Here is a 12,465-nt window from a genome sequence, read left to right on the forward strand (position 1 = left end):
ATCTTACTCCATTTGCTTGGTTTAGTTAATCTTAATTTAAATGTGAACCAAAGTAGTTTTGCAGTTTTTTTGGATGAAAGAACTCTGATGTGAACAAGAAACCATTGTATTAACACATTTTCCTTATCCTAGAAGTTCTGAAGCCTACATTCCATTTCACAAACTCTCCCAGGCAATTAAAGGTGCAGAGTCATCCTACAGCCTTTGTAACATTTCTGATTAAGTGAAAGTCATCACAAAAAAAATGGAGTTCAAAACGTGCTGGTCTGACTGGTCTCTTATGCTGGGCACACCAGCTCATATTTCTAATATAACTAAATTTAGGACTGAGATCTCAGAAGTGTTGTGTTGCCAGGGTCCTGGATAGGGACTCAGAAAGAGAGACCACATCATATTCCTGATCTCCAATAGCAGAACAGTGGGATCGCTGAGCCTCTGCCTTCCCCTGTGTACTCCTTCTCCTGTGTACTTACTGCTAGTGTCAGGTACCCTTGCCAGGAAAAAAAAGGCAACACAAAAATGAGCAATCTGATACGACAAGCAGTCCTAGCCGGACAGGTTCACCAGAATGAAGTGCAGAGTGTCCCAATTTTTTTTTTCTTCCGGGGGGAGTATGTTCCCAAAGCCTGCCCAGTGTTTATCCCTGTGAAACTACTGTAGGCTACCCAGAGACACAGCTCGCTCCCTCTGAATTGCACCCATTTAAACATCTTCATCAATAAGTGAGGGCTTGCAAAGAAGGGAAATGGGGAAAGCCAACTATCATACAGCTTTACCCTAGGCAGTGTGTGCTGCTGAGCTTTACTGTGTGGTTAATGGACAACATTTAATTATTTCAGGCTCGTCGTTCCCAATAAGGGCTACTCGTCGCTAGACCAGAGTCCCGATGAAAAGCCCCTGGTAGCCCTGGATACAGACAGGTATGCAAAAGGTTAAAAAGATTATATACATGACAGCCTAAGCAAGTTTTCATGCCAGAGGGCAGCACTCACACTCTTCCCTCCACTGTTCCCTCTGACCTGTGCTGTAATGGGTCTCAGTGTGAGAACAAGTGAGAGGAGCTGTGAGTAGAGGGCACTGTGATAGAAAGATCGGAGGGTCACAGATGAAAGCTTCTCTACAGGATTCCTTGATGTAACTTCTCTGTGCCTCAAGAACAGTTTCATGGCACAAGAAAGATAGGACTAAGTGGGGAATACAGGTCTCATCTAACCAATTCCTTCTTTGCTGTATCTTGTACTTCCCTGCAGTGATGATGACTTTGATATGTCCAGATATTCCTCCTCGGGATACTCATCTGCTGAGGTGAGTTATACTCTCTCCTGCCATCCTTGCCATGAATGTGAATAACAGAGTGGCCAGAAATGGCTCAGAGGGGCCTTGCACAGGCAGAAATGGCAACACAACAAAATTAGTAGTGGTATAGACTCTGTGACTCTGGAAGGGGCCATGGCAGAAACTGTGTCATGTTGCTTTCTTCCCTGGTGATCCAGTTGGCTCCATATCCTCACTGCCATGGCACAGAGATCTTCCCATCAGCAGTTTTCACAGCTACCTTTGGTTTCACTCAAACTTTCTCTCATTTTGCTTAGTCTTGCAGTGATCCATGAGGTGCAAAAGCATCGTCTTGTCTGCCATGGCAGCTCAGCAACTGTATGCATGCCAAGGACACAAATAAAGGATCTGAGGGTGTGCTGTGATTTCCAGTTATTGAAGTGGTCAGGGTCATCCAGTGTGTGTTTACTTGGAGCAAGCAGAAATTCCAGAGAGGACTTGCAGATATGAACTCTTGCCCTTTCAAAGAGAAAAGGCAGGAAGCTCAGTCTTGTTAGTCCTTCTGCATTGTTTCTGATTATATTCCCAAACTCTCATGAATTTGTTGCTCAGCCTCTGGCTACTGCTTCTGCAGGATTTTGCATCCAGGGTGCTGAGCAGCCATTCTGCCCACAAACTGCTCGGAACTTTTATCTCTTCCTTGGATAAAATACCTCTGAAACCCTGGGAAGCAGCCAAGAGCAGTGACTGTATCAGATGATCTGAGCTGTTTCTGTGCCCTGATGAAGGGTTGTTTACACAGACCCAGTTAGGGCAGCACTTGAATCTGAGATTACACAGCCAAACTTTACCATCTTTTAACTGCTATAGTGTGGCCCAGACTGAGAGAGGAGACTGCCCATCTGCCAGTAAATACTATTATTACATTACTTTAACTGAGGGCTTGTTGTCAGGAAAAAATTATTCCAGAAAAAAATAATGTACCAAATATAATGTACCTCACTCTAGATACTCCTATTCTGGAAGAAGCTAGTACCCTAGTACCTTCCCCTCACCTGAGGTCAAAAACTAGGACTGTTTCATTAGTGGGGCACTGTTGATGATGGGGAAATACATTCCAGAATAGGGGACCTTCTTCTCTTCTGACCACCAGAAGTAAGAAGTCCCAAGTGTTTGACTGTTTGTCTCTTTGTCTGTAGCAGATCAACCAAGACTTGAACATCCAGCTGCTAAAGGATGGGTACCGGTTAGATGAGATCCCAGACGACGAGGACCTCGACTTAATCCCCCCTAAATCGGTCAACCCCCCCTGCATGTGTTGCCAAACCCCCCCCCCCCACCGCCTGTCACATCCAGTAGTGAGGCCGGCAGGCTGTGATCAGTGCTTTCCACTATAACTGTAAAACTTAACAGCCATTGCTTCCTCCTATGGTAGGACGTGCACCTCTTTGTGTTCATGGAGCCAGGAGAAACCAAAAAATTCATTTTATGATTGGTTGATAACTTATTTTAAGCTATGGTAAAACAAAAGACAAGTTGCTCAAAGTGCCAGGCAGTGCCTGGCAGAACTGACTGATCTGGAGAGCGAATGCAGAGGGGTCCAGAGATACCTCCTTGGTTTGTTTAGCCACTGGAGATATTTTGTAAAGTGTCTTTTTTTCAGAATGGGAAAGGTCAGTTGGGACTTCAGGTAATCCTGCCCACTGAAACCAATCCATCTGCAAGATAAGGGCAAGTTGGAGGTATCAAAGTGTTTTACCAATGAGAGGAAGTCAGTTCTTAATTCATTCACTAAACCTGTTTCATTTGCATAACCAAAATGATACTATAACTGGGGCACAGGAATGGGGACGGACCAGGGCATCCTTTCTTATGGCAAGGCTAGCCAGGACTAGCATGACACAATTCATTCACTTGCAAAAGGGACAAACAGGTGACATTTCACTGTGAGTCAATACTAGCTAGAGCTGTTGTGTCACATAGCCAATGCAATCTACTCTTAGCACCACATTAAATTACCACCAAACACATCAGATTCGATCTGCAATCCATCCATGCACTTCAGGGATTTGCTCCTTGCCCAGGAATACCAACCATACTCGTGAGTTCAGTTCAGTCACGTATTCTGACTTCAGCCTGTATTTAAACCCTGTGCAACCCATCTCTTTCCAAAAATCTTAAACTTTGTTCAACTGAGAAGAAGTGAATCCTGCATAAGTCAGGACTAGAGATGTACAGCCTGAATGACAGTGCTGGAAAAGCTAGTTGGAGAAAGCACATTTTAACAATGCTTGACTCTTGATATTCTCTTGACACTGTGTCTCTGGCTGCCTGTGGAAGAGACTCATTAATGCTGAAGTCATCAGTGCAGTGGGGTCAGACTTGAGAGAAATTTTCAGCAACAGCAGACTTATGAACAGCTTCAGCTGAAAGATGCCCATGACAGGAAACTGCTGTTCACCCCCTATCTGCCCACTTGTGAGCCAGATGTGGTCTATGTTACAGCTGTCCCTTGTCAGGAGTAGTTGTGTTTTATTTGGTGAAAAGTTAGGGAACCTGTTACATTAGGTTGCTGGGTGGAGCTGCCAGTTCACCAGCAGATTGTTTTTAATGCAGAATCACTTCCGGAATTAGGAAACATGTCCTCTCACTGGCCGGTCTTACACTGCTGGCTTCAGCATATGCAAGGGATGGGCTGGCATTTTTCTCAGTGTTGAAATCTTTTGCCACAGGCACAATTCTTGTGTTTTCCTGGCCTTTCAGGAGGAAGGACCACCTGCCTTGGGTCATCACCTGCTTTGTAGCCTGGGAAAGGAAAAAAATGAGGGCAGTTCTGAATTCCTGAGTCACAAAGCAGAGCCTGAGCTGCACCACAACAGACAGATCCCCCATCTGAAATCTGTATGAAGTGAGCTGAGTCTTTAAGAAGTCCTATTCATAATTAGCAGGAGATTTATTTAACATCCTGGGGATTCACTCTGTGCAGTACAAAGCTTGATACCAGCCACAGTGGGAGTAAAAGAGCAGGCACACAAAATTCCTGGGCTTTACTATTCACTGGATAGTACTGACAACTTTTAAAGCTGTGCTTCTCCCCTTTCCCTAAAACAGCACGCTGCCACCCTGGTTCCAGGCCACAGAAAGAGGACTTGAATGGTGTTGTTTACTGAGCATCTCTGCCTCTTCATGCAGAAGTGATGGTTAACTTGCCAGCTCCTGTAGGTATAGTGTTCCTTAAGTGAATTCTCATTTTCTCACCACCTGATAGTGCTGAGGGGGAATATTTCCAAAATACAACTCAGGTTGAGGTAATCAAGTTGTCTGGAGGTGAGGGAAGTAGAGAGTAGAGAAAAAGATAAAGGGGAAAAACATTCCTTAAGGAGTCTTTTTTTTAAAATGAGTAATGTAGTTATAACTTAATAGAAATACCATGGTCAAACCAAATCCTATAGGACATGACCAAGGCTCTCTAAATCTTCACTCTTCTGGAGAGGGACTTTGCAGTTCAGCACTGGTACCATGGAATGTCTTCATCACATTTATCCTCCTGAGACTGCTCTGTGCCTTCCAGCCAGGCTGCACACGCTCAGCCTTTCCCACAGCCCTTGCTCAGGAGATCGGAGCATTTTGGAGTGCCTGCTAGACCAAGAAGCCATCTCTTCATCTGGGCCAGCCACTGAGGACTGCTCGTCCCAAAGGTCTCCATCATGCTGCTATCATAGAATCATGCCATCGTCTAGGTTGGAAAACACCCTTAAGGTCGCTGGGTCCAGCCATAACCAAGCACCATCCTGTTCAGTCTAAGAATGTGCTTGCTGGCACTGTTATCCTCCAGGGTTAACACCTCTCCTCTGAGGGACAGAATTCCACTTAGTGGACTTGGCAGTGCTGGGTTAACAGTTGGATTCTATGATCTTCAAGGTCTTTTTCCAATCTGAGTGATTCTATGACACCCACTATCCCATGGCACCATGACCAAGTCCTTTTATTGCCCCTGTTGCTGGTTTCTGCCTGCCATGTGCCCTGAGGCATTCCCCAAGCCTCCAACTGTCTTCTGCCCTCTTCATTTTGTGATGTGCATCTGCTTCTAGCACAACCTTTTAGGGAAGGAGGGAGATGAATTCAAATGTTACAGCTGGTGCTTCCTCCAAATACAAACTGAAGCACAACCCAAGTGTTTTTGCCTGTGCGCAGAAGGAGTTGGTTGCACAAATAGTTGGTTTGGCATGACAGTACAGGACCATAAAATGGCAATTTTTTGGCTTCTCCTCTCTATGCTTTGTGTTCATATATTTTATTAGGGGAATAATGTAGAAAGGGTGGGGAAAAGTAGTTACCTGTGTAGGGTCGTTACCAGAAAGGCTGAGTGGCTTAAGGCAATGCACATGTGGCTGTCATAGAAAACTGAACACTAACCATTCTGAACTGCAGCCCCTTCAGCAGATTATTACCATGAAGCATGTTTGTTGGCTCATTATGGAATTTTCAGGACTGCCCATTGGTATGTATCAACTACAGATGAGGCTGTTTGGTCTCATGTTCAGACCTTTGCTTAAGCCAGCAGGTTTTCCTTATGCCCTCAGCGTCACAGAATGGGTAAGGCTGGAAGGGGCCACAGTGGGATCATCTGATCCAGCCTCTCTGCTCAAGCAGCCCTTGTTGGAGGTTATGCTGTGGTGATTTCCTGGGAAGGTGTGGAGATAGATAGCTATTCTGGCACTGCTCTCCTTAGACCAGTCTCTGCCACCATGGCCAGGAGAAGGCAGAAGGAAAGAGCACAGACTCTGACTCTCTGTTGCAGCATTTTTACAAAATCTACAGAGCTGCTGGATGCTCTCCTAAATGCAGGTGGCATGCAAGAAAGAAAATTGTTCCTTCCCCCAGTCTTGGCACCAAACAAGATGGCCCTCTCAGGCCACATTTTCAATCCAAAGTTGTACAGAGAACCAAGGAGAGGAACACCATGGAGTATGAAATGCTTCATCACTGTCTATCTAAATTACCATGCAAACAGGATGTAAAGATATTGATGCTGGTGCCTCCACAAAGGAATTTGCATTTGATGCCTCATAAAGCCAGACTGGGTTTTTGTTAGGATTTTATGTAATGTCAGTCACCAAATTACCTAAGTGTAAGCAAATCCTTTTCTTTTATCAGATGTTAATCTGATAAAATATCAGATAGTATACTTTAATGTGAGCTGGATTTGAACTCCAGGGTCTCAGCACTCTGTTCCATCTCTCCGGTCTCCAAACTCCACATTTCCAGATGTCTTTGTGAGGAGGAACATTGTCCTAGTCTGGAGGAGGGTCTGTAGATAGCATAGTCATGTCTCGTTTTCTGGTGTTTGTAAATAAACTTCGGCTGAAAGGAGGCTGATGCCCATCCTGAAGGCTCATTTGATATCTTATCAGACACATCTTAAAGTCAACCCTTGGAAGAGCCACTGGATGATATCTGACATTGCTGCCTGTCTGTCCCTAACACGTGTGGTTGGCCACTGGGTGTGCTATGCTCTTCTGGCTGTCCTGCCTGCAGATTGCAACTGCAAAAGCAGGTGACCATTGCTGTGTGGACTTTGAAAGGGGCTTCAAGACAGCTTCCCCATGGACAGGATGGACTCAGCTCCTTCTGGTTTGTCTCACCAGCACTTGTCCCAAAAGGAGGCACCCACTGTGTTCAGCAGTTTGCTGGCTGACACACGGGTCTGCAATCCTGAGCAGAATCCTTTCCTTTCCATGCACAGTCTGACCCTGGGCTGGCCTGCAGGCTGTGCAGGAGACTGCAGGAGGCTTGAAAATGCAGTGTCCTGTGTGTGACTCAACAGAAACATGAAGATGCTTTTGAAGAAAGGAAGGACCCAGCTGGGCAACAGATGGAAAACAGGAAAAGGAAAACAAGCAGTAACTAGAAAGATTGCCAAGTGCTGTCGTGGCCTAGGGCAGATCCCAGTTGTCTGAGTTGATCTGTCTCAGTGCAGTGCTGATGCTACCAGGGAGCAAATCTTGCTTTCAGATGTACACACCAGAAACACCCTGTCCCTGAGCTGGTGCTGCAGCCAGATACAACCCTGGTGGGTCTGCTGGACTGTTAGAGCACAGAAATTAGATCAGGGGTCCTTGCTGCTGTTGGTATTTGCTCTAACCTCAGGCAAGTCACATCCCTTTTTGATGTCCATTCCCTTCTGCAGCACATGGGAGAAACCTGCCTTCCTAAAGTGCTAGCATCACCCTGCATGGATATTGCCAAATGTGAGAGGCAGCATTGATAGGACAGATCTACAAGCAGGATGTAAATACCATGCTCTAGAAATTTAATTCCTATTTTCAAAGTACTACTCTTCTTTCCCTCTGTTTACCCTCTTCTGATGTTGCTCACACATTCCAGAAGGCAGCGGGGTGGAGGTTAGTACAGAGGTTAAACATCTTTGGAGAAAGATGTTTGTCAAGGATATGTTACTCAGTTACTTGGCAGCTGACTCTTGCACAACTGGCTTCTGAGTTTTGCTGCTCCTACAGGGAACATGTACAAAGATTTGGTGGCCCAACAGCACCATCCACTGATAGCAGAATTAAGGAATTTGGAAGTGCAACTTGGGATGGCGAGTAGTGATGAAGGGGAACAGAGGATTGCAAGGCTCATTTTTTGGGATACTCCCATGGCAGTTTCATGCTCTTGCTTTTAGCAACCATATGATCCTCTTAGCCTTTAAACTGGTGGTTCTGCCTGGGCTCCTCCTTTCCTTTTCCATTCTCACTTCAAACCCACCTGGGGTATTGCCACTTACTTAGAATGCCATAGGCTTTGGCACCTCGCTGCTGCTTGGCTCAGCAAGCTTGGGCTGCCTGTTCAAAAGCAACATCTGCATAGAGGAGCAGTGCCACAGGGCTAACTGGGAAGGCATGGGAAGGTCTTCATTTTAAGCTGCTTTTCACCTCTAGGCATACTTGTCACTTCCTTTCAAGGCTCAGCTGTGAGAGAGATTGCTCCAAACCACATCTCATCAGACAAACCCACCTTTGTTACAGAACCACACAAGACCTGAAGCAGAGGGGCCAGGAATTTAGCACAGAGGGAGGTGTTGTGGCCTGGGATTATCTACAGAAGGTCAGTGGAGGTTTCTCACAGGGGTTGTGGTCCATATTTTAACTTCCTGTATTATGCAGCTGAGCTGCCACATTGCTTCCCAAAAATTACAGCTCCATCCCTTCCTTTGCCCCACTTGACATTGCTGGCAGACCCAGGATGACAGCAGCTGAATGCTGCCTGGCTGAGCACTACTTTCACAGCTTGCTAGGGAGTCAAAGGCTGGGACTGACTGAGATGACACAGAGCACAGCCCCATGGCCCACAGAAGCATGCAGCAAGCCATGTCACAGAGCAGCACAGACATTAGCAGGACAGGTAGCAGCTTTCCCTGGTGCTTCTGGAGAGCAGCTTCTCCCATTGCTTTACAGACCCATTTGCCACTGGTGGTGACTTGGAGCCTTTTACTTTCTCTAAAAAGCTGCTCCAGCAAAAGAAGGATTTGCTCCTGGAAAGTGCCCACCTCACTGATGGTGCTTGGCCTGTGGAGGCATTTCCATAATAACAAATGGTGATACAGGTGGTGGGACTGGATCAGGGAGTGGAAGGTACAAAATAAACCTTATTAAAATGTGACTCACACTGTCACTGGAAAGCAGAGCAGCAGGCACCAGGAAAAGGCCACTAAAAGTCCATGCTAAGTCCCATAGCTGCTGAGATATTTACCCTCCCAGAGCAGCACTTCTCCTCTAGCTGCCCATGCAGCTGTCCCAGGTACGCTCTCTGGGAAGCACTCCTGTTCACACACACTGCCTTCTTGCTTCTGCAACCTAAATAAGCTGCAACTCCACTTGTTACCCACCTTCCTCAAGCTTCCATGATTTGGGAGACACAGTTTGTTGAGAGATATAATACAGACACACGGAAAGAGCTGAAAAACTTGGGCAAGGACTCTTCATGACAGACCTTCATATCCATCCCCAGTTCACAGATTTGTTTGTTCAGTTTCTTTGCATGGAGATGCTGCAGTAGCAGCTGTGTTCAGTGTGTGGCTGCTTCTGTCCTAAGACAAACCCCAAGCAAAAGTCAGGCCAGCTGTAGGTCAGTGAATGTGATGGGATGAGAGTCAGATAGGAGGCTGGGATTTCTCTTCACCCACATGAAGGCTGTGGGGCTGAGGATTCACCAGGTTCATGCAAAACCTGGTGAGATCCAGCCCACCAAGCCGGATGCCTTCACCCTCCTGGCCTCAGTGCTGTGGGTCCAGGTCTGCAGACTGGGTCCCAGACCTGCCAGCCCACATGCTCCTAGTGTGGGTTGGAGTCCTGCAGCAGAGGCCCTGGTGGAGAGCCTGTTGGTTCTGCTCCTGATGCACTGGGGCAGGGCACTGAGACACTGGTGGGACTGTAGTTCTGCCAAGAGAAAGACTCTGGTGTAGGATGAAGTCTTTGCAGGGGAGACAATTCAGAAAGTTGGGTTTTTCCCCTCCCCTTTTTGCACTTTTTAAACCATTTTTACTCCTTCCACAGAGGTTATTAAACCTTCAGTTTAATAAGGGAGATGAGCTGCCATTTAAATAGGTTTCTGAAGGGTCTGAAAGCAGGTGCTGGCTGGCACGCAGAGCCGGTCTATGCCTGACGTGATTTCCAGACCTCATTGTCCAACCTGTAGCAGAGTCACCCCATGAGCTGAGCGAGGACTGGGGTGGGAGGGTCAGCGCTGGCCATCATGCCGAACAGCCATGGCTTCCCAAACTGAAGGAGAATCAGACCAGGAAGTTGGGGAAGGAGCAGCAGCAGTAGAAGGATAGCTAGTTTTCACAGGTAATCTTCGGTATCCGTGTCCAGTGGTTAGTCCTAGAATCGCAAGCCTTGTTATATTGCACACACGTCCTCCTTCCACTCCCCTTTTCTCAAAGCAGCCGTCGCCTTTCCTCCCCCTGCCCCCATGCACTAGTGATGAGCATCAGAGGCAGTTGCACCAAAGTGATTCTCAGCCCAGTTCTGCATCCCCCTTTCCCACCCAAACCCAAGGCAACCCAGACAGTTATTGGTCATCACAAATCTAGTGATTCCAGTTGGGTTTCTTTCCTTGTGTACGTACCATGGCTTCCTTCCCACGCACTCTAGCAGGGCAGTACAGGAGGCTCTAATCATGTCCCAAGAAGTTTCTTTGCCCCCAGCAGCACCTTGCAGACATGCACCTTACTGGGAATATACTGGGTCATTGCTGGTGAGATCTGGCACTGCCAATCTTGAATGGGTGGCAGCTGATGGGGATCCACCCGAGGAAGTTGGCAGAAAGTGGCTACTGTCCCTTTTCTTTTCTTTTTTGAGGGAGAGGGGGATTTTTTGGCATTACAGTTATTGTCCATCTTCCAGTGGCCAAGTTCTGGGCTGCATTAATAATTGGGGTTCATTGGCTGCCCAGGCAGGTGTGGAGCTTTGCACCAACCTTAATAGCAAATGTCCTGCCTGTATTCAGAGCCTGGGTACAGGATGGGTTTCTTCCACGCTGGCAAAATACTTTCAGCAGGCTCCAGATGGACACTTCTGGCAGACAGAAAAACAGCACTCCTCCTGGTCCGGATCAAATCTGCACTTCCATTTTGTGTCCTCAGCATGGAAAAAAATCAACCTAAGCAAATGCCTTCCAGCTCTCCATTCCCTGTGTGGTGCCTGGCGCCCCAGGGGAAGGGGTGGTGAGAGGCATTTCAGGGTCACCAAAAGCAAGATCCTTTTTGGATTTATTTAATGGAAATACATTTCAGGATGGGAGACCTCCCGACCTTTGTGTTAATCTCAAGAGCAGGAGATGAATTTCTGGCTGTCCTTGCATATAGTGAAATATAGCTGAAACAGCCAAACGCAAATAGAGTTAAATGTAGGGTTTGACCTGAATAACCTTTTAATTAGGAAGATAAATTTGTTGTAGCTTGACCTTAGTCCTTGTTAGGAACCTGCTAATCATTTGACATGCAGAGTGTATTAATGCTGCACTTAACTTGGCCATTGTTTTTTTTATCTGGTTTTGGGAGTTTTTTCATTCCCAAAGCATCAATCTGCATCTTGTATGGGTTTTCTTTTCTTTTCTTTTTTTCCCATTCAGATCATGTAGCACACTGTTGTACTTTTGTTCCTGTCTGTGTAGAGTATTGCCTTAAACAGATCAGTTGTGTTATGGTTTGTTTTGGGTTTTCTCTTTTCTACCATCAGTTTTATGCATTAATTTATTTTAAAATGTGGGGGTTTTTTTCAAAAACATGAAAAAAGTGTATAATTTTTTTTTTAACATTTCCATTGCAGTATTTATCATTGTTACTGGTTGTGTGTAGTGTAACGGAATTAATGATATTAAAAAGCATACATATGAAAACCAGCCTGACAGCCTTTTTTTTCACTGGAGCAAATCAGGGCAAGGTCGTGTGGACTTCACCAGCTCCTCTGAGCCCCCAGCAGTCACAGGTACTGCAACCAGGGGTGCAGCCTTCACACCATGGCCTGCTGGCTGCCAGAAACGGCGGCTGCTGTGAGCTGTGTGAATGGCAGAGGTAAATATTCCAAGACTGGCCCCCAGCGTTTGGGAAACACGAGTCCCCAAGGCAGCAGGAAGGCACACAAGGCTGGACCCAGCCCCTGCATCTGGCCTGCGAGAAGCAGAAAGAACTGCTCTAACTGTACAACACCAATGGGTGAAATAACCTTTTCTTCTGCCTTGCAGCTGTTCTGCTCCTCAAAGCTGTTGGCACAGGAGCCAAGCCCTGATTTTAAAGTCCAATGCCAGCAGCTGGAAAACCTGTGGGCCACCAGGGACAGAGGACAAGCCATGGAGGCCAGTGGCTCATGCTGGCAATAAATCTGGTACAGGATTAGTACCCTCACAAGAGAGGCTTGGACTCCACCTCTCCACAGAGTGGTGCTCCCCAGAGCTGTGCCCTAGGGTTCTCCAAAGCCAGGGAGCTGGGGCAGGGATAGGCACTGCAGTATCCACCCTCCACTTCCAGCCTTCCAGTGACTCCCTGGAGGGAATGGGGCTGATGGAGAGCCTAAACCTGGCTCAAAAGAGACCAGTGGGTTGTGAAAATCAAGGGCAGCTTGTTTTCTTCTTTTCTAAGGGCACAATAATCACTTTTGCTGAGAGCCACTCAAGTGTCCCAGGCTGTCC

General features: G+C 46.7%; 1 protein-coding gene across 1 annotated transcript in view; it reads left to right on the forward strand.

The window, feature by feature from the left end:
- The window catches only part of FAM219A (family with sequence similarity 219 member A), a 57,291-nt gene extending 45,615 nt beyond the window's left edge, over positions 1-11,676 (forward strand). Inside the window, 4 exon segments of the mRNA XM_017746568.1 lie at positions 840-920; positions 1,251-1,305; positions 2,475-2,603; positions 2,605-11,676. Coding sequence (XP_017602057.1) covers positions 840-920; positions 1,251-1,305; positions 2,475-2,603; positions 2,605-2,634 — 295 coding nt within the window. The 3' untranslated portion in view covers positions 2,635-11,676.
- Positions 11,677-12,465: the final 789 nt, after the last annotated feature.

This window comes from Corvus brachyrhynchos, unplaced genomic scaffold, assembly GCF_000691975.1.
Source record: "Corvus brachyrhynchos isolate BGI_N302 unplaced genomic scaffold, ASM69197v1 scaffold139, whole genome shotgun sequence".
NCBI lineage: Eukaryota > Metazoa > Chordata > Aves > Passeriformes > Corvidae > Corvus > Corvus brachyrhynchos.